Source organism: Canis lupus, chromosome 18, assembly GCF_011100685.1.
Source record: "Canis lupus familiaris isolate Mischka breed German Shepherd chromosome 18, alternate assembly UU_Cfam_GSD_1.0, whole genome shotgun sequence".
In the NCBI taxonomy this organism is placed as follows: Eukaryota; Metazoa; Chordata; class Mammalia; order Carnivora; family Canidae; genus Canis; species Canis lupus.
In genome coordinates, this window is record NC_049239.1 from 26,138,338 (window position 1) to 26,164,982 (window position 26,645).

A 26,645-nucleotide genomic window follows, 5' to 3' on the forward strand; every position below is an offset into this window, starting at 1 on the left:
TGCAGGGACTCAGGCCCACCTCACCTGCAGTGGCGCACATGCCCTGCGGGCAGCCTGCATCCCCCAGACTCATGTTCTGCGGGCGGCGCGCCGGCAGCTCCTGTGGGACACAGTGGGTCATGGCCCAGGTTCGGCCTGAGGATCTGCTTGCCCAGGATCTGCCTTAAGGCCTCGGTGGGCCCGCCTCCGGCCTCCCTGCAGGCCCCTCTGCCTTTTCCGGAGCGGGAGGTGATGGGGCGCCCCGTCGGAGATCCAAGTCGGGGTAGGTGGCTGGGGAGCATCACTGCAGGGTCCCATCACTCTGGCAGGGGGGTGCGCGGCTTGGAGCGGCCACACTGCTGGGGGGGTACACAGCTCTGGGGGATACACTGCCCTGGGGCCCACACTGCTCTGAGGGGTACAGCATTCTGGGGGGTACAGCGCCCTGGGGGTTGCACTGCTCTGGGGGCCGCACGGCTCGGGGGGTACAGCACCCTGGGGGGGGCCCGCACTGCTGGGGGGGGTACAGCGCCCCGGGGGTACAGCACCCTGGGGAGGTCCGCACTGCTCAGGGGGTACAGCGCCCCGGGGATACAGCACCCTGGGGAGGTCCGCACTGCTCGGGGGGTACACCGCCCTGGGGGGGTACAGCGCCCTGCGGGCCGCGCAGCTCGGGGCGGGGGCGCATCGCCCCGGGGGCCGCACGGCCGGTGCCGAGAAGCGGCCGCGGTCTGAGGACCCTGGGCTCCCGGGCGAGCGCGGCTCCAGGGCAGCCGTCCTCTGATTGGCCCGGTCGCGGCGGGGGGCGTGGCCTGGGGCGGGGGCGTGGCCCGGGGCGGAAGTGCCGTGGCCCCGCCTTCCCGCGCCGCTTCCGGATTGGCTGGCGCGGCGGCGGCGCGGGGCATTGTGGGCCGCGGCGTTCGGCCTCCGCTTCGCCATGTCGGGGTCGCCAGTGAAGCGGCAGAGGATGGAGAGCGCGCTGGACCAGCTCAAGCAGGTCACCACCGTGGTGGCCGACACGGGCGACTTCCACGGTGAGGCGCGCGGCGGCAGTCCGGGCTGCGGGCGGGCCCGGTGGGGGTGGGGGCGGGGCCGGGGCGCGGGGAGGGCGGGGGCTCCCGGGGTCGCGGCGGGGGCGCGGGGGCGCGGGGGCTGCAGGGGCCTCAGGGGCCTCAGGGGCCTCAGGCCGCGCGCCCGCCCCGCCCGGCGGAGTGGGGCCGGTGCAGGTCCGCGGGGGGCGGCCGGAGGCAGGGGCTGCGCGCGCCTCGGGTGCCGGGGGGCGCGGCGGGAAGCGGAGTGGCTGCGGCCGCCGCCCGCCCCGGTCGGCCCCGCGCTGAACAAACCGGATTTTCAGGGCCGGCGTGAGAGTGAGGCGGCGGCGGGGCGAGCCGCGGGGCCCACTTCCTCCCTTTTCTGCCCGCTCACGGCAGCTTGGGAAACAGGCGAGTTCCTCCTTGGCGGCGCCCGCAGGACGGCGGAGCGTCCAGCCCGCGGAGGGCGGGGCCGGCGCGGAGGGGCCTGGCTCGGCCGGACCCACGGAGCCCACGGAACCCACGGAGCCCGGCCCCGCCGCCCCGCCCTGCGCCCTGCAGACCCGGGCCGCCGAGTGGGCAGCGCCCGCCTCCGCGCCTTTCCCTCTTCCTGACGCTTAGAATCATTTAACATCTTTGCTTGGTTGACGGAGCCTTGGTCTGGATGCTTTCCTGTGGTTTCTCCCCAGGAAGGGGACTTGGAGGCCGGCTTGCTCCCCCCCGCCCCCCCCCCCCCGCCCGTTTTTAGAAATCTCTAAGCCTATGTGCTGGTGTTTTTTATTTTTATTATTATTTTTTTTGAGATTTTATTTATTCATAAGAGACAGAGAGAGAGAGAGAGGCAGAGACACAGGCAGAGGGAGAGCAGGCTCCATGCAGGGAGCCCGACATGGGACTCGAACCCAACTCTCCAGGATCAGGCCCCAGGCTGCAGGCGGTGCCAAACCGCTGCGCCACCGGGGCTGCCCGGTTAATGAAGTTTGAATGTTAATTTGCCTCCTGTTGACTTCCTGAGTTGATTTCCATCAACCCGGTGGTCCTCGTACAGGCGCACTAACGGCATCTGTAGTGCTTGTCGCAAAGACCGACACTTGTATCTGTCCAGGGTCAGATCTTCCGAGACAAGGCCATTAACAAGCATTAACGAGCTTCCGGGGAAGTTTCATGTGCCCCAGTTATAATGGAATATGGAAATGCCCTTGGAAAAGGAGTCTCAGCCTATTTCTCAGTATCCATATAGGTGACGGAGTATTACAGGTTTCTTGCAGACTAGTAAGTGATAGATTTTTTTTCCCCAAGACTCAGAGAGAGGCAGAGACGCAGGCAGAGGGAGAAGCAGGCTCCCTGCAGGTGGCCCGACGTGGGACTCGATCCCTGGGCCAAAGGCAGATGCTCCACCGCTGAGCCCCCCAGGGATCCCCCACGTTTTTTATTTACTTATTTTTATTTATGATAGTCACAGAGAGAGAGAGGCAGAGACACAGGCAGAGGGAGAAGCAGGCTCCATGCACCGGGAGCCTGACATGGGATTCGATCCCGGGTCTCCAGGATCGCGCCCTGGGCCAAAGGCAGGCGCCAAACCACTGTGCCACCCAGGGATCCCCGTTTTTTATTTTTTAATGAATATTAGCACTTTGTAAAAAAAATTAGCATACACCCATAAACATTGCATAGTTGTTAACTTGAGCGTTTGGTTTTGTGGTCATTTTATGAACTGAAGGCTCTTACCTTTGGCAAGTCAGTCATAGGTCACTTGGACAGTATCAGCAAAGCCATGGACAGTCTCCCCAGAGCAATGCCACCCCCCACTTCACATTAAATTTAAAGGTTCCTGGATCCTGAAGCCCATCTGTTGATACCAGTTGAGTATTAGTTTTGTTAAGTTTATCAAAAGTCAACCTTATCAAGGCCTGATTTTTATTTACTTTTATTTTTTTAAAGATTTTATTTATTTATTCATGAGAGAGAGAGCGCGCGCACACAGCAGAGACACAGGCAGAGAAGCAGGCTCCATGCAGGAAGCCTGACGTGGGACTCGATCGGGGTCTCCAGGATCACGCCCCGGGTCCGAAGGTGGTGCTAAACCACTGAGCCATCCAGGGATCCCCCCCAAGGTTTGATTTTTATGTAACAAAAGGCACCATTCAGAGCCTTCCTCCATGAGTTTTGACGTGCCTGCATAAACACTGCTCCAGAGCATTTTCTTTTTCTTTCCTTCCTTTCTTTGCTTGCTTGCTGTTTTTCTTGTAGGCTCCACGCCCAGTGTGAGGCCTGAACTCCTGACCCTGAGATCAAGAACTGAGCTAAAGGGCGCCTAGGTGACTCAGTGGGTTAAGTGGTGGAGTTTTGATTTCGGCTCAGGTCATGATCTCAGAGCCCTGGGATGAACCTCACATCAGGCAACTCGCTCAGCAGGGAGTCGGCTTGAGATTCTCTCTCCCTCTGCTCTTCCCCCATCTAAAATAAACAAACAAATAAATAAATCCTTTTTAATAGAAAGGACTTAAAAGAGAGAATGAGGAATGGGGAGGGGTGCAGGGAAACTTCAGACTCTTCTCCTGCTGTCCCCCAATGGTGACGTTGTACGTGACCGTGTGATGTTGGAACCGGGAACGTGGCCGTAGCAGGACACTGTTTACGGGCTGCAGGCATGGCTCCGTTCTCCATTTTAAAACCTGAGTGGGTGTTCACGGGCTGCGGGCATGGCTCCATTCTCCATTTTGAAACCTGAGTGGGGGTGGGGCGTGGCACTTCCTGCAGTGGTGTTACAACTCGTATAGACTCTTGGAGCCACCAGGACAGCGAGGACAGAGGTGTCCCTCGTGCTCCCGAGAGCTACCCCCCTTCCCTGTTCTTGGCGGCCGCCTGTCTGTTCTCCGTCACTGTAGTTTTGTTATCAAAAGATACTTTGCAAATATGAATTTGCCAAATGGATTTACTGAGCCAGCTCCTGGTCTGGAGAAGTGGTGAGGGTGAGTGGCCATGGGCAGGCTCTGCTGTGACGGCCTCTGGTCGGCAAGCCTGCGAGTGGAGCTCCCCTGGTTTCCTGTCCTCGCCGGCCTGGTCACTAGGAGAGAGTTGCTGAGATGGGAGGAGGCCGTGTGCCCGCCTCACCCCACGGTGGGAACGTCTGCTCCCACGGGGCGTGTCTGACCTCTGGCCGGCATCTGGGTGGCGGTTGTGTTGTGCAAACAGCCTCTGGGACGGGGAGATATGTGTGAAGTGTGGCTGCTGCTGGCTGGAAAGCGTACTTGGCTCTGTCATGCGTGTAGGGCCCACAGGGGACTCTCCAAGGATTTCTGGGCAGAAGCAGCGTTCCACTTACTCCTGCTTTCCAAAATTGTTTCCCCAGCCATTGACGAGTACAAGCCACAGGATGCCACCACCAACCCGTCCCTGATCCTGGCTGCAGCGCAGATGCCTGCCTACCAGGAGCTGGTGGAGGAGGCCATCGCCTACGGCAGGAGGCTGGGCGGGTGAGCTGGGGCGGGCCGGTGGTCCAGCCTGGCCCCTGGGCGTTATCTCCCTCGCCGCGCATCAGTTCTCGAGGAAGGGGAGCTGGGGGCGTCCTGTTGAGTTTTTTTTTTTTAAAGGTTTTATTTATTTAATCGAGAGACAGACAGAGACAGAAGCAGAGACACAGGCAGAGGGAGAAGCAGGCTCCATGCACCGGGAGCCCGACGTGGGATTCGATCCCGGGTCTCCAGGATCATGCCCTGGGCTGAGGCAGCGCTAAACCGCTGAGCCACCCGGACTGCCCGAGTTTTATCCAAGTGTTATTTGCATGTAGTCAACCTGCGCCCTCGCAAGTGTCCAGTTCAGTGAATGTGGTTTGCAGGCGCATGTACCCCTGTAAGCGCCCCCCAGCTAAGATATCGCCCAGGAGCCAGCAACCAGCGACCTGCTCGTGGTCATCTCATTATCTCCTAACAGCTTTGCTGCAGTGAGATTCGCCAAGTGTGCTGTTCAGTTTGTTCTGGTAAATTTTTTCAGCAGTGCAGCCACGACCACAATCGAGTCTAGAATGTTCCTGGCCATTCACAGTCCGGCCCTGCTCCTGCCCCAGACAGCCACAGACCGGCCCTCCCCGCCCTCTGTGCCTTTTCCTGATGACTTTAGGTCTCCACGGGGCTGTGTGCCTGCCGGGACCTGCCCCGCGCTGCACACAGCCCAAGCGGCCGGTTCCCTTTACCTCTTCCAGACCCTTGATCTTGCGCCCCATGGCGTCAGCAAGGCCTCGGTGCTTTTGGCATCAGGTGACAGGGTGGTGGCCCTTAGTGACGCCTGCCCATGACGCGCAGGCTGGAGCCCGCCCCTGTGTGCCAGGCTAGCGAGGGCCCCGGATGGGGGACCATTGTGGAATACCTCGGGGCGCTTCACCCACCTGCCCAGGGCCCAGGCAGCTTCAAGGGATTGAAAGGATGACGTTTGTCGAGTGCCACTCATGGAGGGATTCAGTTTGGAATGATGAAAGGTTCCGGAGACGGATGGTGGGACGGCTGCACACTGTCAGCGTCCCTGAATGCCCTGAGCTGCACTCCTGGGCGCGGTTAAGATGCTGAATTTTAGGCTCTGTGTGTTCTACCGTGTGGACAAAAGATGAAGGGAAAGGAATTTGCCGCTAAGGAATGAATTTGTTCCGCGGAATCCTGTGCGCTTAAACCAAAAAGCTTTTGACCTAGTTTTTTTCCCTTGAATTTCAGGTCGCAAGAGGAACAGATTAAAAATGCTATCGATAAACTTTTTGTGTTGTTTGGAGCAGAAATATTAAAGAAGATTCCAGGGCGTGTGTCCACAGAAGTGGACGCCAGGTAAGCACGTGGGGGCGGAAGCAGCAGGTGGAGCGCCGGTCTCCTCCCTGAGAAACGGGCCGGTGCTGCTGTTTGCACGTGAACCCGGGGAGGAGTGTGAGTGTGAGGTGGGTTCGTGCCGGGCGCGGCCCCTTGTTCGCACAGGCTGTCGTTCGACAAGGACGCCATGGTGGCCCGAGCGCGGCGGCTCATCGAGCTCTACAAGGAAGCTGGGATCAGCAAGGACCGCATCCTCATAAAGCTCTCGTCCACCTGGGAGGGCATTCAGGCTGGGAAGTAAGTACCCCTGTGGGGACCGCCCGTCGGGGTTCCCGTCCCGGGGCTGGGGCTGCGCGGCTGCGGCACATTCCCCCCTCGGCGCAGAGGCCCGCGTCGGGCTGGCTCACCACCGTGGGGAGCGCAGAGCCAGCTGTCATTGGCCCACCGTGGGGAGCGCAGGGACAGGCGGTCGTCCGTGTTCTTGGCCGGCCCGGCCACCTGAAGGCTGTCAGCGAGCCTCTCCGCCCCCACCGTGCGTCCACTCGGCCCACCTCACCCTCGCCCTGGCTCGGGCCCCCTCCCTCGGCACAGTGAGGAGGTTTGCACACGTGCTGCTGTGTGTCCAGGTGGCGTCCCTGTTGACGCTGACGTGCTGCTGCATCCGCACCCTGTTTTGTGTGTCCACTCACATTTCAGTGGACACGTGTCTGTTCCCGTCCCCGGGTCGGCCCAGAGAGCGCTGCAGTGAACATCAGGCACGTGGGCGCATCTGTGGGAGCGGGGCTGCTGTGCCCGTCCCTCCTGCTCGGCCGCCCGAGGAGCTGCTCCCGGGTCCCCGGCCGTGCCATCTGCAGCCGTACGCACTCTTCCCAATACTTGGGTAGTTCTTATTTTTGTTAGCAGCGATGGGGAAAACTTTTTGAGACTCGTAGACCTTGTTACTGACACCGAGATAGCGCGTCGGGCTGGCCGGCGCCCTTCCCTGGAGCCCTGCGGCCGCTCGTCACTCCGGCACGGTGTCCTCAGTCCCCGAGTGGAGAAATCAGGGTAGCAAAGGCCCGCTGAAAAGACACTGCCCCGCCATGGAAACTTGCAGAGGGCGGTGAATGCCAGGGTTGCGGGCACTGCTGCCAGCAGTCCCTCAGGCTGAGGCCAGTTCAGCGCGGGGTGGACCTGTCCGAGCTGCTCCTGGGCCGCGGTCACCGGCTTGTGAGGCTGCAAGCGCTCGGCAGCAGGGTCAGCAGGTGCGCAGCTTTGCTAAGGAAGCGTCCCACGTTGGCTGCCAGGTGGTGCAGGGCAGGAAGGATGGCTGGGGACACGTCCTTGCCTGGTGGTGGCGCCGAGCGGCCTGGTGGTCACGGAGCTCGCGGCTGCCCAGAGACCAGAGCTCTGCGTGGACAGCCGCGTTGCCCGTATTGCTGCTAACCTGTCCTGTGGCTTCTGCGGCTTTGTGGGGCGGCATCCCCGTCTCAGCCTGGGGGACTCCCGGGCTGCTGGCCCACGTCCATGTTCCGCCTCCCACTCGCGAGGAAGCCCCTCCCGGAGCGTTGCCCCAGCTGCTTCCCGTCCAGTCAGCCCTGTGCAGCTGCCGGGGCCCGGGTACACGGGCCCTGGGAGGGCTGGCACCGGCAGGGTGCCCCCCGGTCCCCATTCCCCGCAGCAGGGCTTCTGGAACGGCACAGTGTGGCCATGGCTGCAAGCCCCCGTGAACCTGCCTGGGGGTAGCGGGGTGGTCAGAGGGGACTCCGCGGTCTGTGGTCACTGTCGCCGGGCCGAGCGTAGCACCTGTGCTGCGGGGGACAGCTCGGTTCTGGCTGCACGGCCAGCGGGCCCGGACCGACCAGGGCCCGTCCACGCTCTTGGAACGCCGTGTAGCCCGCAGCCTCGCTCACACCTGCGCTGTGTCCTCAGGGAGCTGGAGGAGCGACACGGCATCCACTGCAACATGACGCTGCTCTTCTCCTTCGCCCAGGCCGTGGCCTGCGCCGAGGCGGGAGTCACACTCATCTCCCCCTTCGTGGGTCGCATCCTCGACTGGCACGTGGCCAACACGGACAAGAAGTCCTACGAGCCCCTGGAGGACCCCGGTGAGTACCCCGGCACAGCAGGGGGACGGCAGCCCCGAGGGCAACCCCGTGGCTGCCGACCCAGAAGCCGGGCAGGAACCCCGAACACCGTGTGTCGCCCCAGGAGTGAAAAGCGTCACCAAGATCTACAACTACTACAAGAAGTTTGACTACAAGACCATCGTCATGGGCGCCTCCTTCCGCAACACGGGCGAGATCAAAGCGCTGGCAGGCTGCGACTTTCTCACCATCTCGCCCAAGCTGCTGGGGGAGCTGCTCAAGGACCACAGCCAGCTGACCCCCGTGCTGTCGGCCAAGGCGGGTAAGCCCTCAGCTCCCGGGGGTGGCCGCCTCCCCCCCATCTCCCAGGGCGCCCCGTGGGGTGGGTGGGGGGGCGAGGGAGGCTCAGGCGCCCGGTCCCCCAGCCCAGGCCAGCGCCCTGGAGAAGATTCACCTGGATGAAAAGGCCTTCCGCTGGCTGCACAACGAGGACCAGATGGCCGTGGAGAAACTGTCGGATGGCATCCGCAAGTTTGCGGCCGACGCCGTGAAGCTCGAGCGCATGCTGATGGTGAGCGCCCAGGCTGCAGGGCCCGAGGGTTCTGGGGGTCGCCCCTGGGCGCGTGGCGGGGCTGCTGTCCCCCGCCTGCTGTGGCCCCGGTAGGGGCTGGTGCGCGGTTCCCGCATCTGTCACCTTTGTGTTCTAGGACCGCATGTTCAGTGCAGAGAACGGAAAATAGCGCCGTGGCCGAGCGGGACTGCGGACCTGTGTGGAATTGGGGCTGCGCGCACGCGCCTTGTGAGAATTCTGCATTTTCTACCAATCGGGGCAGGGATGGATCAGATTCTATGTGAAATTTTGCTAACTGATTAAAGCAGTCACTTTTCTTGTGCTACGTTCCCGTCTGGCTCTGGCTAGGGTGACCCAGGCCGTGACCGCGCCTCCCCTGGGCCATCAGCCTCTGCTGGGCAGCGGCCTGGACGTCGCAGGTGCCTGCCCAGTGGCTCCAGCCCTCAGCCCCCATGTGGGGACGGCCTGGGGCGCCCTGGCTGTGCTGGGAAGGCTTGGGGGCCGTGATGGTGGTCTGCCTCTAGCACCCACCCCCGCCCCCAGGCTACCCAGGGCCAGCCTGTTCTGGAACAGAGCAGACCGGTGCTGGGGACCGTCTGTCGGCCTCCAGGTGTGGAGGATGCCAGGCAGGCCTCCCTGGGTCCCACTGCAGGGCAGCCAGGGCCCCCAGCCTGGGCTGGGATTGGCTCTGGGGTCAGAGCACCATCTCGCCGAGGGCAGGAGTATCCCAGTACCGGGGCGGACTCCGGGGAGAGGACCCACTGTGGGTGCAGTCGGCCCCCCAGCAGGCCCAGCCTGTGCTGAGCACCACCCCAGGGTGTGCAGGGGGCGGCCGGGCATCCAGGAGAACCGGGTAGGGCTTTGTGCCCTGGCTGTTCCCGGCCCGCAGCTCACAGGCAGGTGGGGGGCCAGCTGGTCAGCAGGCTGCACCCTAGGACCTGGAGGTCCGTCCCACCCACACGTACAAGGTGGTGACTTAAATGGACCCCGCAGACACCCAAATTGAGTTTATTTGGCAGGGCTGCCTAAGCATCTGCCTTCGGCTCAGGTCATGACCCCCCAGAGTCCTGGGATCGAGCCCCACATCGGGCTCCCTGCTCGGGGGGAGCTTGCTTCTCCCTCTTCCTCACCCCCTGCTCACGTTCTCTCAAAATCTTTAAAAAGTTTTATTTTCTAAAGTAAACTCAACACCCCATGTGGGACACAAACCCACCACCCCAATGTGGAGCTGCACAGGCACCCTGATGCCCAGCTTTAACAGGTTCCCGTCACCAAGAGGAGGCGTCCTGTCCCCCTCCCATGACATCCACTCTGGATTTCCTGGATATTGTGGGTGGACAGAGGTCTGGCTTCACGGGCCAGCCAGCTTTAGCAGGGTGGATCCTGTCAAACACGTCCCTCGACATCCAGTCCACGCTGGCCCCACGTGTCACTGTCACACTTTGAAACGACACGCCCACAACACGCCCAGCAAGGATGACAACCAGGGCAGCTCCTTCAGGGGGCAGCAGGCTGGGCTGGAGCCTGAACTGAGTCCACAGAACGCCCCCTGGTCTTGGGCAAGCAATGAGCGCTGTGCCAGCACCAGCGCCAGCCTGGGGCAGCGCTGCCCCCCAGCACCCACAGGAATGGGGGCAGCAGGGGGCACTGTCCTCACCGTACCAGACAGGGTCCTGGGGCCGCTCAGTCTGGCTGATGGGGCAGGTGTGGGTGAGGGACCCACCCCCCAGCGTGCAGGAAGACCAGGGGGCCACGACCCCACAACACGACCCCCATGGCCGGCTCACTGGGACTTGCTCCCCGTGCTAAGCTCACCTGGACTCTCAAGACCCCCTGACGGCCCCTCGCCGAGGAAAGGATGTGTCCCGGGGCTGGGAGGCCGACCCGTCCCCCAGCGTCGACAGCCTTCAGGGCGGACACGTGGGGGCCTCCAACAGTCCCACGGGGCAGGCCGGGGGCCCTGAGGGTCATCAGGGAGGCTGCGGAATGCAGAGGCTGGCGGGCATCTGGGCATCTGGGGGCGGCAGCGGCGTCACTAGCAGGCGGCCGGCTCAGCGGGAAGCCATGTCACTTCCTGCAGGACGGCCGGGTTCCGGTGAAGGGCCAGTCAGGAAGCAGAAGCCGGCCCAGGGCCCCCAGGCTCCCCCAGGGTCCCCATCCTGCCCTCACCGGCTGCCGCAGAGGAAGAGCAGGTTCTGCACGGCGGGGACGGTGGAGCTGGCGTTCTGGCCGGTGACCAGGTGGCGGTCCAGCACCACGTGCACGGCGTCAGGCTCACTGGCTGCAGGAGGTGACGGGGCACAGGCCTCAGGCGGGGCCGCGGCCGGGCACACCCTGACGACCCCCCAGCTCCAGGCTGCCCAGCTTACCACTGAAGCAGGCACCTGCGTCCTTCACGAAGTCCTCCACGACCAGGGACAGGCGGGCGAAGCCGGGCGCCCTGACGAGCTCGTACACGGAGGGCTGCGGGGCGAGGGGTCCCGCCCCAGGTCAGGGCTCGCGGCCTCCCCAGGGGGTGGGGGCGCCGAGGTGACCCGTGCCAGGGCCCGGGGCCCGTGAACAAGCTGGACAGGTGGTCTCAGGCTGAGCCCCCGCTCCCCGCCGTCCCGGCCCCTCCGGCGCCCCCCCACCAGGCTGCCCCACCAGCCCCACGGGGTCGCTGTCCTACAACCCTCCCTACGCCCGGGGCCCCGCACCCAGAGGGCAGCACCGCTTCCTCGACCTGGAAGAGCCGTGTCTCGACCTGAGGCCAGCCACACACCAAGGTTGCCCCCGCCCCTCCCTGTGCTTCCCTCCCACATCCAGAGCCGGCCCGCCCTGGGGGGCAGCGGGGGGGGGGGGGGGTTGGGCAAGTGACCTCACCCCCTCCCGAGGGCACATGGGCAGGTCACACTCACCCCAGTGACGCTGTAGCCCTGGAAGACCCAGGATCGGTCCTCGTTGGTGGCGCAGCAGAGGGCGGCGACGCCGTGGCCCACAGCGCAGATGGGCTCTGAGAGCAAGGGCGGGGTGAGGCTCGGCTCCTCCCCAGTCCTCCCCAGTCCGCTTCTGCTCCCACCCGCTGGCTCCCGGCCCACTGCCCTCGGGGAGGGGGCGCGGGTGAACAATCCCTCTCTGTCCAGGCCGTGCTGGAAACGGGGGACCCTGCTGCCCTGACAAAGGACGCTGTGTGGAGCTCCCGGTCACGGCCCGCTGTCCCTAGCAAGCATCCTGTCCCCGTCCCAACACCAGGCCTGGGCAGCCTGCCACATCCTCACAGGGCAGCCTTTCTCCCAGGCCCTGCAGGCGTCAACCTTGAACCCCACAAGGAGTGAGGCCAGCACGCCCCCCCCCCCCAGCCCCCTGGAGGCCAGGCGAGGGCACACGGGGTGGCACTGCGCACACAGGCACCGGTGTGTGCCCTGCGGAGCCCCAGTTCTCAGGATCCTGCAAGGCCCGCCCCGCAGCCCCATCCCACAGGTCACGTACTGCTCTCTGAGCGGAAGTGCTGGAGGATGCGGGCCAGGGACCCGCTGCTGGCCAGGTCGGCCAGGGCCCCAGGGCAGCTGGGAATCAGGAGGGCATGGTACCGGGCACCTGCGGGGAGAGGACAGGGAGCGAGGTCGCTGGCTGGGACCAGCCCGATGCCACCATCTATCACTTCTCACATGGGCTAAGGCCGGGGACCCACAAGCCGTCCTGGACTCTTGGGTGTCTCCCCGGGCCAGCAGCTGCTCTCCTGGAGAACTGTGGGTCCTGGATTCGGGGCTGTACGTGGGCCTGGACAGGCCCGGCACTTCCAGGCAAGCCCTGAGTGCATCAGGAGCAGAGGGAGCACTCGGGGGCCACACCCCAGAGCCCAAGGCCTCCACATCCTGGGGCCCTCACCATCAATGGACTCCAGCTTGGCAGGGCTGGCATATGCCTTGAGGCGGAAGTCCTGCACCCAGCGGGCATTACTCTCGTTCACGTCCACGAAGTCCATGGTCTTCCCCTGCAGGAGCACCCAGAGGCCGCGGGTTGGTGGTGGGCACCCCACTGCCGTGCTGACGGGGCCCCGAAATGCTGACCAGAGCTCGTGGACGAAGGCAGCCAGCCGCCCAGCCCCCTCACCCCGCTCTGCTGCCCCTGCTGCCCCCCCAGTCTCCCACCTCCAAGGGACAGCAGGTGTCTCACTGGGGATGACAAGGGAAGCATGCAAAGTGACAAGCATGCTGCTACGACCCCCAAGTCCCACGCCAGAGAACAGGTGAGAGTCCCCTGGGGAAGGTCCGTGCCACCCTCGCTCGTGTGTGCAGCCTCATGGTGCCACCGGGGTCCTAACCCTCAGCCCTGACACCTCCCGGGGAGTGACAGCCGTCTTCCCAGCCTCGCCCCCAAAAAGCAGGGACTCCTCGGTCAACCGGACTCACCCCAGGGGTGGCCACCTGCAGGTTGAAAGCGGCGCTGGCCAGCGTGAAGCAGTGCAGAAAGGACGGGGCGGACACACCTGTGAGGCGAACACAGCTGGGGCCACTGGGCCTGCGGCAGGAGGGGCAGGAGGGCACAGCAGGCCCCGCGGCAGCCGCCAGCCTGCCCTGACACCCTGCGTGTCCTGGGGCCCGACCTCGCCCCCGCGCCCCAGCCCAGGGGGGCTCTCTCCCCAGCCCGGCCTCCAACACTCCCCCGGCCCCCCAGGCCAAACCAAGTGCAAGGTCCGCCCCCAGCATTCAGCCAGGGACCGGCCCCAGGTGGGGCTGTGCGGCGCGGTCGGCTCGGGCGCATCCCGACCCCCACGGACACCTGGCCTCTGCTCACGGGCTCCGGGCCCTGCCCGCACCCCAGGGCGGCTCGCAGCCATCTTCCGCTCACTTCAGGCCCAGGGGCTTCCTAGCCGCATCCCCCCACCCTGGGCCCTGCCGCTCACCCCACCCGCACCTGTTCTTGGGCATCACTCCCAGGGCACCGAGTCACCCCCGGCTCTGCGTGGGTCTGCGGTCAGGTCTTTGCTCACGGCCTCGCCCCCTCCGCCCGGGGTGCCCCGCGGCCCCCAGGCTCCCCCAGCCCCCGGTGCACACAGCGCTTGGGGCCCCGGGGCTCGGCACAGGGACCCCCTGCCCCCCGGCCCTGCCCCCACCCGCCCCCCGCCCCCTTCCCTCCCTCCTCCTCGACCCCTGCCCCCCGTCCCCCTCCCTCCCCGCCCCCTCCTTCTCCCTCCCCCCATCCCTCCCCTCCGCCTGCGGGGTACGCGCGGCCGGCACAGGCGGGCACGGGGGCCAGGCTCGTGGCGCACCTGCCCCAAGGCCCGGGTCCCGCCGGCTCCTCGGAACCCCGGGCGGCTGGAGGCGCACGGAGCCCCCGGGGCCCGCGTCCCCCCGCAGGAGCCCGGACCTCACCCTCGGCGGCGCCGCTGGCCACCAGAAGACAGGCGGGCCGGCCCGGGAGCCGCTCGGACGCCATGGCTCCGCCCGCCCGGCGCCGTCTGCGCGTGCGCGGGGCGGCTCGGGTGGTCACGTGCCGCGCGCCCGGGGGCGGAGCCTCAGCGCCCTCGGGCGCATGCGCCGCCCCGCCTCCTGCCCGCCTCCGCCCCCCGCCCGGCTCAGGGCCGGCTTCGCCGCCGCGGCGTCGCGGGCCCCGCTGGGTGGACGTCCGGGGGCGCCCCGGGGTGCGGGCGGTGCGGGGCGGGGCGGGGCGGGGCGGGGCGGGGCTCGGCCCTCGGCGGGAGCGCGAATCAGGGACAGGACCGCATGCCCGCGCGCGAGGGTCCACGCGTCGTGGTCGCGGGCGCCTCCCTGCAGGTGGTGACCCGCTCGGCCCGGGGCAGCGCGCCTGCGGAGTGGGGGGGTGGCCGGGGGGGGGGAGGGGCACCTGGGGCGTGGGCTCGCGAAGGTGACGGACGGCAGGGGAGCCGCTGAGCGCGGGGGGAGGGCGCGACCCCCACGGACGGGGAGCACAGCGGGGAGCCAGGACTGCACGCTGGAGAGTGGGGGCGGGAGTGTGGGGCCAGGCCGGGGCCCCGGGGCAGGTGGGCGTGCAGGGGCAGGAGTGTGGGGCCAGGCCGGGGCCAGGGCAGGCGGGAAAGTGGGGCCAGGGGGTGGCTGTGGTGTCTCCACAGGGAGGGGGAGGACAGGATGGGTTCAGTGTGGTCAGGGTGGTTGTGGGGAGGCAGGGCATCCGGGTCGCTGAGGCTCAGCTGAGTCCCTGGAGGAATGGGGGTATCACTTTCTGAGGGGATTCCAGGTGCTGAGTCTGGTCAGGAAACCGGGGTGTTGGGAGGTGCCACATTTGGAGCAGTGTCTCCACTGATGGAGCAGTCGGGTGGGTAGGCATGTGGGTCCCCGCTGACGGGTGGGTGCCAAGTCCTGGGCTAGAGGCATGGGAGGCCAGGAGGGGCCTTGGGTGCCAGCTGGTGGTAGAGGGACCGCCCTGCCCCTGGCCCCCACAGGGCACCTTCCAGGACCCCCGGCTTCCAGGGTGGGGGAGCAGGCCGTAGGTTCCCTTGGTGTCCTGCCAGCCTCTGCTCTGACTAGGGAGCCTTTGGCATGGGGCACAAGTGCCCAAAGGGTGGAGGCGAGGCCAAGGTGCTGGTCCCGGGCACCCTGCACCCAATGCTCTGTCCTCTGCCTGCCCTCAACCCCGCAGGGCCCTCCTGTCTTGAGCGAAGCAGGAGCTAGCGGCTCCTGGCACTGGCAGGGCCTTGGACAGGGGACAGGAGCCGTGTGTGTGTGGGAGAGACTGGATTAGACCACGGGCCCAAGGTCAGAGCCCAGCTAGGCCGAGGCACACGAGAGCGTGCTGGGTGTAGGGAGGCCCCCAGGTGCCCATGCGTGGGGCCCGGGGGCTGGAGGTGCCAGGCCGGTCCTCTGTCACTAAGAGGACGAAAGAGGGAGCCGGCCTATGACACTGCGCAGCGTGCATGCACGAGGGCACACCCATGCTCACAGGCGGTGCACACCCCACTGTACCCTTGGGTCCTTGCGGGGTGCCTGACGGGGGGACCTGCCCGCCCAAGCAGGGGCAGTAGATCCCTGGGCCAGGTCCCCCATGTGCACCTAAGCCTGAGGGCAGCTGTTGCCCTAGTGCACGAGCCAGCGTGTTTGGGTGTGTCAGCAGCTCCCAGCCCTGGCAAATGTAAGGGTCTGGGTCCCTTGTGGCTTTGGGGGTTGGAGTGGGCAGCGTGCCTGGGGACAGGTGTGGTGACGTGGGGCCTTGCAACCAGAAGCCTTACTCTGGGTGTGGCGCAGTCCTGCCTGCGTAGGTCCCCGTGGACAGCAGGGACTTGCACAGCACAATGCCAGAGGCCACCAGAGGTCATGGTGACTGGGGTTAGGCAGGGGTCCCCCCGGGTGACCTTGGGGGTGTTGCCCTCTGTACCTATCTGGTCACACTGGCTCATCTTCCCGCTTCCTGAGTGGGTTCCCATTCTAGAGGGTCAGCCCCGAGACCCTGAGGCCCCCTGGCCCCCGGCAGGTGTCGAGGGGTACGCCTAGCCCTGGGTGGCATGGGCTGCTGCAGGGGAGCAACTGGCAGTCAGCGCTTCCCTCCGGGGCTTCAGGGGATAGACGGCTCTGCAGCCAGTGGCCTGGGTCTGGATGACTGACTCCTGGGGAGGGTCCAGGCCTCCTGGGGGAAGGGGGTCACGGCTGAGGTCCTGAGCTCTGGGGCTCGTGGGCATGGCGTCCTGGGGCATCGTCGACCAGCTGCCCGGCACCTCATCACCCAGGTGGGCCAGGTAAGGTTGGGCTGGGCACAGGGCTCTGCGGGGGCGGGAGTGGTGCCTGTGAACCTGGGGTTATGCTTCGGGTCAGGGACCCCGAAACACGTGCTGCGGTCGGAAGGTCCTGTGGTTTCATTCCTGTCTCTGGAAATGGCCCCAGATGGAGCAGGGATGGGTGAGGGGGAGCCATGCCGGGAACCTTCCCAGGCACCTGGTGGTTGAACATCTGCCTTCGGCTCAGGGTGTGACCCCGGGGTCCCGGGATCGAGTCCCACATCAGGCCCCCCACAGGGAGCCTGCTTCTCCCTCTGCTTGGGTCTCTGCTTCTCTCTGTGTGTGTCTCCTATGAATAAATAAATAAAATCTTAAAAAAATAAAAGAAAGCGGGGATCCCTGGGTGGCGCAGCGGTTTGGCGCCTGCCTTTGGCCCAGGGCGCGATCCTGGAGACCCGGGATCGAATCCCACGTCGGGCTCCCGGTGCATGGAGCCTGCTTCTCTCTCTGCCTGTGTCTCTGCCTCTCTCTCTCTCTCCTCTGTGACTATCATGAATAAATAAATAAAATCTTTAAAAAAAAAAAATAAAAAATAAAAGAAAGCACATTTACTAAACGTGAGTAGATGCCAAGGAGGTCAGCCTGGAACAGGAGAGTGGTTCCTTCCACCCGAGATCGCAAGGCGTAAACGGAAAAGGGAGCAGCAGTGACGTGTGATTAACTGGGCCCTTAGGACCTCCGGCTCAGGAGACGAGCCACCGGCCCGCCACAGAGTGAGGGTACCTGAGCTGCGACAAGACGTGGTGTGCAAAACACGGAGAGGGCCTCCGAGTCCGGGGGAGGTGGCCTTCCCTCTGCAGGAACAGATGCACCAACGGGAAAAATCACCCGAGGCAAGACCCACGCGGCCGAGAACTTCGTGAAAAGCAGCACATTAGATGGAAGCAAACAGAAGCAACAGGAAGGGGCCTTTGCCTCCCCTGCACGGGCCAGCGTGGTGTGTCACCCTGCCCGCGTCCCTCGCGGCCGGCCCGCAGCTGGTGCATTTGCGTGGATGGGGCCACAGGGCGGTGGGGACACGTGTGCGCCCGCCTTCACAGCGGTGTCCCCTGCGGCCGGAAGGGGTCTGCGGGCCAAGTGGACACGGGATCCATAGGTGGTGCAACTTCACAATGTGGCTCAGCCCAGGAAGGGTGTTTTGACCCCCGCCGCACCGTGGACGGGCCTGGAGGACGTGGGCCAGACCTGGACGCCGCAGGATTGCCCCACGCGAGTCCCTAGCTCTCTGGACCTCGCGCAGCAACACACGTGCCTAATGCCCAAGCTGTGTGCTCGATTCAGCCGGGCTGGGGAGGGTTCTGCGGATTTGACCACGACAGAGGTCTGCATGCGGTGCACGCATCCCACCCCAGACACGGGGCCCACGTGGCATCACGATCATATCTTGAGTTGCAAAGCCTTGGAAACAAGCTTGGCCCCCGGGGGACCGACGAGGGCGGCAGGCGGCGGCGGGACTTCTAGGCGGAGATGGCGGAGCTCTGCGCCCTGCACACGTTCTCGAGAACATCAGGGGAGCCTGTTCGGGTTTAGAGCATAAGCCACAGAATGGGGAGATGGGGAGAGGGAGTGGACAGCCAAGGGTGGCAGGTGACCCGACGAGCCCGAGGGGTGGCCCTGGTGCAGCGGGGCAGGCGGGCCGGATGCTGGACTTCAGGGCCACTGCCCTGCTCCACGGCCCCCCGCCCCGTGGGCCTGGCTCTGGCAGGTGGCTGTGGGTGGGGTCTGGAGGGCGTCCCTGGGCTGGGACTTCAGGGCCGCTCGGCATGTTTTTGCTCTAAGTGGTTCTCCAGACCTGCCTGGGCCTGCTGTGTGGGGACACGGCTGGGGAGTGCCACTCAGGGAGGTGGATACCAGGAAGAGAAGAGAAGGGCGTGCCCCCGACATGGCAGCCCCACGGGGCCTTGCCCCCCGCCAAGCGCCTCCCGCTTGCCCACAGCTGAAGTCCTCAGCTGGGGAGGGCTCGGGCAGCTGTGGGCCGTGGAGGAGGAAAGCCCGCCTCCCCAGTCTGGTCTGGGCCCCACAGATGGGGCACTCACGGCAGGGAGTGGAGAGACACCCGCAGGCCGGAGACCTGAGCCCGGGAGCGAGGTGCCCCGTGCGCCCACCAAGTCCAGCCCTGCGGGGTGGCCCAGGCCTGGGGCTGGGAGTCCACCTAGGGTCAGGGCCCAGGCTCCCTGTTCCTCCCTGGAAGCCTGGCGGGGCGGCGGGGGCCCGGCCTCGCGTGGGCCCTGCTCTCCCAGCCCCGAGCAGGCGAGGACACCAGCCCGGCCGTTACACAACATAGTTTATTTCAGACTCGGCCTGCGCTCAGGCCCGGGGTCTCAGCGGCCGGCTGGCCAGGCTCCCCCCGTGCCCGCGCCCGCTGCCACCGCACCGAGGGCTGCACGGCGCAGTGTCCCTGCAGGCCCAGCGGGCTGGTGCCCATGGGTGCCGGGCCCCCTCCAAGCAGCTCTACTCTACGGGTTATTGCATGTATACGCTAGTGAGACTCAAAGGGTGCAGTGGGGCGGGGGGCTGGGCTGGGCAGCCCTCCGCTGCCCCCCGGGGCACAAGCTGGGCCTGGCTGGGGCACAGGCGATGGGCGGGGGGGCACAGAAGCTCGGCCGCTGCGTGGCCTTGGCTCAGTCGCCTGGCGCCGGGCGTACACACGTGGACCCCCGGCCCGGCCCAGCTACAAACAAAGAGCAGAAATGGGGAGAGTGAAACAGCCATACCCTTTAATGTCCCCACACGGGCTAGGCCTGTGCCCTGGGGACCCGTCCGCACCCCGCTGCCAGGGAGCGCACAGGACCACCGGGGCCTCTCTCGGGGCCGGCGGGCGCTCGGGAGTGTGTCCAGGGGGGACACGGCTGCGGCTGGCGGGCGGGCAGGCTGCACCGGAGGGCCGCTGCCCCCACCGCCCCCGGACCACGGCCCCAGCAGGGACGTCTGCCCGGGACGGGGAGGGGAAGTGCTGGGGGCCTCGAGGGGGCTTGCTTTCCATTGCAGGGGCCGGTCCGTGTCGGTGCCTGCGCGTGTGTGGGGGCTGCGCATATATGTGTTACACAGGTAGGGACGTCTAGTAGCTGCGTGAGCTGGGCATGCACTACGCTCCTGAGGTCTGTACAGAGTGGCTCTGCCCCCACCTGGGCACCGGCCATCATTTTTTCCGGGCCAGGAAGGCCACACCTAGGATTAGTGCCATGGCTGCCACGGCCACACCCCCCGCCACCAGCAAGGGCGTCAAGTTCTCAAAGGGGCAAGGGCCTCGGCCCCCGGGGCCACCGCTGGGGGCTTCCTCCTCCTCGGCCCCGTCCCCGGGGCCCTTGGGCTCGGGGGTGGCTTCGGGGCTGCTGGGGGCTGCCGGGGCCGGCTTCAGGTTGCTGTGGTTATTGAGGAGGGTGGGGTCAGCCTTGGCTGGGGTCTTCTTGGCAGTTGGTGGGGTGGGGGCCGCCGCAGGCTCTTGCTTCTCTGCTTGGGCCTCCTTCTTCCCGGGCTTAGCGGAGGGGGCTTTCCCATCTGCAGCTGGCGGGGCTCTGGGCTCAGCAGCAGCCTGGGGGGCCTTGGTGTCGGGCTTGGGGCTGCTGGTCGGCTTCCCCCGGGACTCCATGGTAGGAGGAGCTGCAGGCTGCGTGGGGTGTGCGTGGACAGGTAGCTGGAACACAGCGGCTCAGGACAGCTCACCCCTGGGCATTATCTAGGCCTGGAGAGAGACACAGTCAGGCCGGGGCAAGAGACTCAGCCCTCCTGGTGGCCCCTACCATCTTGTCCCCACAGAGGCCCCGCCCAGGTCTCTGGACAGCCCCAGGAGACCTCGCTCAGGGCGCTCTTCTTGCAGGGCCTGTTCTCCGTCTGTCCCCGACCGACCGCTCCCCAAGAAGCCCCTCCAACCGCACAGGAAGAGCCTGCTTGCCCCAAGCAGACTGGGGGACGGGATGAGACCAGCCATCTGCAAAACGGTCCTGCTCCTACGTGTGCAATTTCCATCTGGCCGGGGGAAGGGGGGCCGAGGGGGGAGGGTATGTGGTCCTGAGGAGGCATGTGGTCAGCGGAGGGCGTGGCAGCCGTGCGGTGCCAGGGCAGGAACCCAGGCTGGGCTCGCTGGTGCCAGGGGGTGGGAACAGGCCCTCGCTGCCAGAACTGGGATACAGCACACCTGAGGTGTCGCCCCGCGGCTGGAGAAGCTAGGCGGGCAGGCAGGGACAGGCCCTGCCCCTCCCCAGCTCCAGGGACCTACCCCCAAGACCCGCCTTGCCTGCTGCCGTTCAAGGGCAGGGAGTCCTTCCTGAGCCTATGGGGGGGGCCCCTGGTGTGAGCCTGGGTGGACACAGGCCATGTCCGTCAGCCCCAGCACCCTCAAACCTGGCCCCGGGCAGAGGATGGGGGCTCCAGGCTATGGGAAAGGCCGGGCCCAGATCCTGTGTTCCATTGGGGGGTGCTGGGGGAACTGGGGGTACCGGCTGGGCCTGAGCCATCTCTCCCGGAAGATCTGGACGCCCCCTGTCTGCTCCTCCTCAGGGAGGATTAGAAGCCCCCCCACTGGGGGCAGGGAGCCCACCTGGGAAGCCGAGGCCCAGGTTTTCCACCCAGGTCAGGCACCCTGACCACACCTGAAGGTCACCTGTAGGTCGCTGCGTGATGAGGGTGTCCCAGCGAGCAGCCCAGGTGCTGCCCCGCTTCCCGGGGAGCCCGGGCGGCCCCTCGACCCCTGCCGCTCGGGATGGGCGCCCAGCTGCGGGGCGCCGAGTTCGCCAAGGGCGGGTGGTCTGCGCCCCCCGCAGCCCCCCGTTATTTTTGGTTCGCGCTGACGTCAGCCAGTGCCCCCTCCCCCTCCCAGGAGCCGCGGGGCCGGAGAGAGCGGGGCCCGCCAGGCGCCCCCCGTGACCTTCAAGGCGGGAGCTGCCCACTCGCCCCGCGAGGCCGCCCCGTCGCAGCCCGCGCCCCGGGCCCCGGAGCCCCAAGGCCTTACGCTGCTGCTCCCGGCGCTCGGTCCTCGGCGCGGCGCGCTCTCCGGGACCAGGGCGGCGGCGGCTGCGGCTGCGGCTGCGGCTGCGGGGACTGGGAGTTTCCCACAGTGCACTGCTCTGGGCGCCGCAGCCCGAGGGGGCGGGGCCGCATCGCCGCAGGCCCCGCCCCCTCGGCCTCCACGGCGCCCCCGGCTGGCGGGAACGCCGGGCCCGGCCCAGCTCCGCTGTGGGGCCCCAGGACGGTTGCGTTGGGGGGGGTGGGAAGGGGGCCGCCGTCCCGCACCTCCGATCCCGCCGCCGAGGGGATCGGGGGGCCCAGGCCCTCCCCCAGGTCGGGGCGGGTCCGCGGGTGGATGGACGGAGGTCGGCGAGCAGGGCAGGGAGCCGGTTCCGAGGAGCACCCCCACCCCACCCCACCCCTGCCCCCAGTGGATCTCAGAGAGACGCCATCTACTTAGAATATTTATTTATCTTCTCACAAGACAAGACACAAAAAGTTACAACTTCTTAAAACTCTTCAAAAGAAAAAATATAATTCTGTAAGCAGCAGCAGCAGCTTCCAAGGTACAGATGTGGTGGGAGAGGACGCTCCCAGGAACAACCGTGAACTGCGGGGCCGGGCCCGAGCCCCAGGTAGTGTCACCGGAAGGGGCCTCCGAGGAGGACGGAGCCCAGGTGGGGTACACAGCACCAGCACATCAGGATCAATCACCGATACAATCACGTGGCCTGGGGTGGGGGTGGGGGGTTGGGGGGCAGGGGGCAGGGGGCAGGGGGCAGGCCTGCTTTGGCTCACAACATCCACAAACGAGGGCGGGTCCCGGGAGGGAGGGCAGAGTTTACGGAGTGTGGTCAGAGCCCTTCTGCAGAGGCCCAGAGAGTACGGTGGGCCCTGGCAGGGCGGAGGGGGTAGGTACCCCCAGGCTCCATACTGGTCCTCATGCCTGCCCTCCCTACTGGCCAATCCTGGACCCAAGGTCAGGGGGTCTCAGGAGAGGGGTCTGCCAAGGTGCAGCAAGAACCAGGCTGGAAAAATAAGTTCCTGGATGGGGTCAGAGGGGAGCCTAGGGCGCACACAGCACAAACACACACACATTGCCCGCTGTGTGGGTAAGGCCAGCAGTGCCCCCCCACCGCACACAGCCCCACCTCTGAAGGGCCAGGTCAGTTGAGGGTTGCTGGACACAACCTGCTCCCCAGACATTTACACATGCACACAGACCTCACACGCTACGGGTCCCTAGCCTGCGGCGGGGGTAGAGGCCCACCAGGAGGGATGCTGGATCCCACGGAGGGGGGGGGCTTGCCTGGAGGGGTCAGACCTCAGTGTGACCCCCCGCTCGGACTCCTGGCTCAATAATGGGGGGCTGGAGACCCCAATCCTCCCGCAAGGCTGGCCAAGGTGAGAGGGGCAGCGGCAGGGAGAGGCTGGACGGATGGACACAGGGATGGACAGAGCACTTGTGCTCGGCAATAAATAGGTTTGTGCAGGGCCCCCTTTGTGGACTAGGGGCCAAGCCTCGGGGACGAGAGCTGGTAGACTGGAGTGTAGGGTCCGCTGGCTCAGCCCAGGCCTGGGGGCCCCAGCCCAGAGACCAGCTCTGTCCCTGGGGCTGTTCAGGCCGGGGCGGAGCCGTGGCGGGGCTGGCTCCAGGAATGTAAAGGTTTCTGCATTTTCTACATAAATAAGACATTGCTCCCAGTGGTGGCACAGGCAGGGCCCCTCAGGGGCCCGGGTGCACCACCCATGTGGACCCTGCTCCCTTCCTCCGCTTCCCCCCACCCGCGTGGAAAGGCTGGGGAGAGACTTCCTCTGCTCAGTCCTGGGCGGCCACTGGGCTCCGGCCCCCACTCTGGTCCCGCTGGGCTGGAGGGCGTGGGTGGCCGCTGGGCTCAGAGCTGGGGCCCAGGCAGCAGCCCCAGCAGGCTCTCGGCGATGCCCAGGAAGTAGACCACTTGAGCGATGCCGAATAGCGGCGCGATGACCAGGGCGCGGCAGTAGGCGCCCTTCAGGAAAGCCGCGGGGCCCTCGTGCCTCAGGATCTTCCTGTGGGGAGACGGTGGTCAGGACTGCTGGCCCCAACCAGCCCCAGCCCCGGCCCGGCCCCCGCCCCCGGGCCTCCCCACCTGGCGCAGTCCAGGAACCCCGTGTACGTGTCCTCGTTGACACCGCGCTGCAGCGACTGGAGCCTCGTCTTCACCACTGCAGGGGGGTGTGCGGGTCAGCGCGCGGCCCACCTCCACCCCACGCCTGAGCCTCCACCTCCAGCCCCCCACGCAGTGCCAGGCACTGACCGTCACAGGGGTTGACGGCCACGGCGGCCGCGCTCCCAGCCACACAGCCAGCCAAGAAGGACACATAGAAGGGAGACTTCTCCCCAGATGCGGGACGGCCCAGCTGGTTCAGGTTGGCAAAGAGGGGGAAGTAGACGATGGAGAAGGGGACGTCCCTGGGTGGGGAAGAGAGGGCCGCTGGTCACCTAGCTGTGCCCTAGCGGTGGGCGGTGGGCAGGCCTCCCCGCCCCCAGACCCTCGCCGGCCTGCCACCTGAGCAGCGTGGCCCCCAGGCCCTTGTAGAGGCCGGCAATGCCCCGGCTCCGAAGCAGGTCCCGGGTTAGCTGGGTAGCTGTGGGCCGGGGGGCGGCCGGGGCCTCCATGGCGGGCTGGGCGCCCCCTTGGGCAGATAGCTGGGCCTGAATCTTCTTCTGGGCAGCTGGGGAGAGAAGGCAGGGCCTGCTGGCTCTTCCTCTGCATCTCCACCTCCCCGCGGGGATGGGGCTCCAGCTGAGACCCTGCCCTCCCCCCCTCACCAATGCGGCCTGCGTCCTGAAGCTGGATCTTCAGCATCTCCATGGGGGTGGTCACGATCACCTGGCAGGTGCCGGCCCCACAGCCAGCCAGCATCTCCTTAAACAAGGTCAGCTTCTGCCTGCGGGGAAGGGGTGGGGGCCGAGCTGCGGAAGCGGAAGCCCCGCCGCTCAGGGGGCTGCTGGCTGCCCTGGGCGTGAAGGGGAATGGGGTGGCAGGGGCAGATGAGGCCCTGGAGGGGTACAGGACCCGCCAGCCTCAGACTTCCCCTCCGGCCCTCCAGCAGTGGGCACCGAGCCCAGGGGACAGATGGCCCCACTGATGGGGCCTGGGAAAGGTGGAAGGGCCGTTCTCAGGCAAAGAGCAGTGGAGAGACCAGGGGCCTCATGTCCCCAAAGGGCCAGCCTTGTGGCCCGGGCCTCGGGTAACAGGGAAAGCGGGTCAGGCCCCCCACATCCCACCCTCCAGGGGCTGGTGCACGTGGCTGGGGCCTAAGCACCACTGACTCAGCATCCCTTAGTCCGAGTGCAGGAGGCAGGGGGGATGGGTCGGCAGGCAGAGCGCTCTGTGGCTGCGGACCCCTCCCCCTCACAACCTTGGCCCGCACCCCTCACCCGTCCTTGGAGAGCTGGTATCGGAAGAAGTCATTGGCTGCCAGCTTGATGGCCTTCTCTGGGGTGACAAGGGTCAGGTTCACAGCGGCTCCTGCGGGCACGGGGGACGCAGGCAGGTCGGTGGCCAGAGCGGAGGAGGCTCTGAGCCAGCACCAGCCTCCCAGCTGGCAAAGCCTCACCCCAGTCACTCCTTGGCTCCCCGTCCTGCCCTCTCACCCACATTGGTGCCAGGCGGGCAGGACCGGGCAGGGACAGGGGCAGTGCCTCCGCCTGGCGCTCCATTCACCCTGCCTGTGTGATCTTCCCGCTCTGGCCTCCCCGAGGAGCACCTCCGGGGTGGGGGGGGGAGCAGAGGTCAGCGGGTGCTCCCACTGGGTGGGGGCTGTGGGTGTGCGCAGGAGCCCCAGGGGAGGACACAGGCCTGGGTGAGCCAGAGCCCGGGAGGCAGTGGCGGGCCTCCGCTCAGGGTCTGGGCAGAGCCAGGCCTGGGGATTGTCTCCTAAGCAGCTTTGCGGTGAGGCCTCCTCCTGCGGGGCTCCAGCAAGGGCGGGCAGAGGCCCACCTGCCCCGAGGGCAGGGGGTGCCCTGGGAGGGCGCTGAGAGCTTCCCCTCCCCACGGAGGCCAGGCCGCGTGGCCCTCCCGGCACCCAGGCCCCTTGGTCCGTCCACACTCGCACAGGCCCCAGCGGGCCACCCTGCCTGGCTCTGCCCCCCGCCTCCCTGGCGCACCGGCCTCGGTGGCTGCCCTGACCCCGGCCTCACCGCGGTACATGCCGAAGTAGCCCTCGGAGCGGATGGTCTTGATGAGGCAGTCGGACCTGCGGCCGGGGAGGGGGAGGGGGAGGGGGAGGAGGGGGAGGAGGGGGGAGGGGGGAGGAGGGGGGGTGGAGGAGGGGGGAGGAGGAGGAGCGGAGGAGGAGAGGAGGAGGGGGGAGGAGGGGGGAGGAGGGGGGGAGGAGGGGAAGGAGAAGGAGGGGGGAGGAGGAGGGTGAGCCGAGCCGAGCGCGCGCGGGCGCGCACCCTGACCCCGGGGAGCCCCCGCCGGCCTCCCCGCCCGCCCCGCCGCGGGCTCACATGCTGCTGTACAGGCGCTGGCCGTTCTGCTGGTTCTGCAGCCGCGTCTTGGCCAGGTCGATGGGGAACACGCAGGTGACGCCGATGAGCCCCGCGATGCCGCCATTGAGGAGCTTGGCCGGCAGGCTGAGGGAGGCAGGGTCAGCGCGGGCGGCGGGGGCGGGGGGCGCGGGGGGTGCAGGGGCGCGGAGGAGGGCGGGGCGGGGCGGGGCGGGCGCGCGGCCCCCTCACCTGATCTGCTGCTCGGCCATGGGAGTGGGCGCTCCCGGTGGCCCGGGCGGCGCGGGCGAGGCGGCGGCGCGGGGCGGTCCTGGGGCCCGGAGCTCGGGGCCGCCGCTGCCGTCCTGGGGGGGCCGAGCGCGTCAGCGGGCAGGGCGGGCGCCCCGAGCCCCCCGCGCCCCCGCACGGCCACCTGGTCCCCCGCAGGCCCGCCGCGCCGCCTCCGCCCGCACACTCACACTCACACTCACGCTCGCACACACTCATGCGCACACGGGCCGCGCGCAGGAGCGCTCTCTGCCTTAAAGGGCCAGGCGCCTCCGGGGACTCGGGCGCCACCCGGCATCTGGCGGCGGCCCCCACCCCGGCAGCCGCGCCCGGCGCCCGCCCTCTTCAGGACCGAGGCTGCGGGGGCCGGAGCCCCCCCCCGCCCCCGGCTCCGCGCAGCCCAGAGGAGCCCCAGCCGCCGGGCCCCAGGCAGGCCCCCCGGGGAGAGGCGCACGCGCCCGGCGCCCCGCGCCCCGCCCCGCGCCCGCCTCCAATGCAGCGCGCCCAGGAATCTCAGCGCCCCCGGCCCAGGTCCCCTGTGAGCTCGGGGTGCGTGGGCCCGGGGCAGGGGCCGCCCACCGAGCTCCCTGCGCCTGACCCCTCCACCCCGGGGAGCCCCCGCCCTAGGGACAGGGCAGGGGAGGGGAGCGGAGCTGGCCTCGGGGACCCCGCCGGGGGCCTCCCGGGGCCCTGGAGCCTCCCCACCCCCCCCACGCCCCGGCTGCCTCCCCACCCCCCCACCTGGCTCCCCCTGGCCTCCCCACCCCCCG

The 26,645-nt window shown here is 67.1% G+C and overlaps 4 protein-coding genes across 7 annotated transcripts; 1 reads left to right on the top strand and 3 right to left on the bottom strand.

Moving 5' to 3' along the window:
- The first annotated feature begins 853 nt into the window (after positions 1-853).
- On the top strand, positions 854-8,762 carry TALDO1 (transaldolase 1). Its single transcript, XM_038562970.1, has 8 exons — positions 854-1,013; positions 4,363-4,486; positions 5,714-5,821; positions 5,966-6,097; positions 7,712-7,887; positions 7,991-8,188; positions 8,292-8,437; positions 8,574-8,762. The coding sequence occupies exons 1-8, from the start codon at positions 917-919 to the stop codon at positions 8,604-8,606; spliced, it is 1,014 nt and encodes a 337-aa protein (XP_038418898.1). The 5' UTR covers positions 854-916; the 3' UTR covers positions 8,607-8,762.
- Positions 8,356-15,791, bottom strand: GATD1 (Parkinson disease 7 domain containing 1). The gene is made up of 10 exons (NM_001114640.1): positions 15,770-15,791; positions 14,140-14,224; positions 12,829-12,937; positions 12,305-12,410; positions 11,906-12,013; positions 11,335-11,429; positions 10,807-10,900; positions 10,607-10,718; positions 10,253-10,511; positions 8,356-8,648 (listed from the first exon to the last, which is right to left on the bottom strand). Exons 1-9 carry the CDS (start codon positions 15,789-15,791, stop codon positions 10,505-10,507), a joined length of 738 nt encoding a protein of 245 aa, NP_001108112.1. The 3' UTR covers positions 8,356-8,648; positions 10,253-10,504.
- Positions 15,792-18,437: 2,646 nt separating this feature from the next.
- CEND1 (cell cycle exit and neuronal differentiation 1) lies at positions 18,438-21,252 on the bottom strand. Of its 3 annotated transcripts, none has more exons than XM_038562971.1 (2): positions 21,115-21,252; positions 18,438-19,848 (listed from the first exon to the last, which is right to left on the bottom strand). In XM_038562971.1, exon 2 carries the CDS (start codon positions 19,753-19,755, stop codon positions 19,306-19,308), a length of 450 nt encoding a protein of 149 aa, XP_038418899.1. In that variant the 5' UTR covers positions 19,756-19,848; positions 21,115-21,252; the 3' UTR covers positions 18,438-19,305. The 3 variants fall into 3 exon arrangements, with proteins under 3 accessions (XP_038418899.1, XP_038418901.1, XP_038418900.1); XM_038562973.1 differs by lacking the exon at positions 21,115-21,252 and adding an exon at positions 20,767-20,910; XM_038562972.1 differs by lacking the exon at positions 21,115-21,252 and adding an exon at positions 20,756-20,903.
- Positions 21,253-21,561: 309 nt separating this feature from the next.
- Positions 21,562-25,952, bottom strand: SLC25A22 (solute carrier family 25 member 22). Of its 2 annotated transcripts, none has more exons than XM_038562975.1 (9): positions 25,840-25,952; positions 25,609-25,734; positions 25,297-25,352; positions 24,535-24,625; positions 23,923-24,041; positions 23,660-23,825; positions 23,408-23,562; positions 23,240-23,315; positions 21,562-23,159 (listed from the first exon to the last, which is right to left on the bottom strand). In XM_038562975.1, exons 1-9 carry the CDS (start codon positions 25,857-25,859, stop codon positions 23,006-23,008), a joined length of 963 nt encoding a protein of 320 aa, XP_038418903.1. In that variant the 5' UTR covers positions 25,860-25,952; the 3' UTR covers positions 21,562-23,005. The 2 variants fall into 2 exon arrangements, with proteins under 2 accessions (XP_038418903.1, XP_038418902.1); XM_038562974.1 differs by having other exon boundaries at positions 23,923-24,110.
- Between the last annotated feature and the right edge of the window lie 693 nt (positions 25,953-26,645).

Coding starts and splice junctions, on each gene's coding strand:
- GATD1 (NM_001114640.1), bottom strand. CDS start 15,791: ATGAGCCAGTGTGACCAGATAG. Junction 12,411..12,828: donor TGCAGGTGGCCACCCCTGGG/GTGAGTCCGGTT, acceptor GTGCTCCTGCAG/GGGAAGACCATGGACTTCGT. Junction 11,430..11,905: donor GCACTTCCGCTCAGAGAGCA/GTACGTGACCTG, acceptor CCTTGCTCTCAG/AGCCCATCTGCGCTGTGGGC.
- TALDO1 (XM_038562970.1), top strand. CDS start 917: ATGTCGGGGTCGCCAGTGAAGCGGCAGAGGATGGAGAGCGCGCTGGAC. Junction 1,014..4,362: donor CGACACGGGCGACTTCCACG/GTGAGGCGCGCG, acceptor TTGTTTCCCCAG/CCATTGACGAGTACAAGCCA. Junction 8,189..8,291: donor CGTGCTGTCGGCCAAGGCGG/GTAAGCCCTCAG, acceptor CCGGTCCCCCAG/CCCAGGCCAGCGCCCTGGAG.
- CEND1 (XM_038562971.1), bottom strand. CDS start 19,755: ATGGAGTCCCGGGGGAAGCCGACCAGCAGCCCCAAGCCCGACACCAAG.
- SLC25A22 (XM_038562974.1), bottom strand. CDS start 25,859: ATGGCCGAGCAGCAGATCAG. Junction 24,626..25,296: donor CTACTTCGGCATGTACCGCG/GTGAGGCCGGGG, acceptor CCGTGCCCGCAG/GAGCCGCTGTGAACCTGACC. Junction 23,826..23,922: donor TCAGGACGCAGGCCGCATTG/GTGAGGGGGGGA, acceptor TTCTCTCCCCAG/CTGCCCAGAAGAAGATTCAG.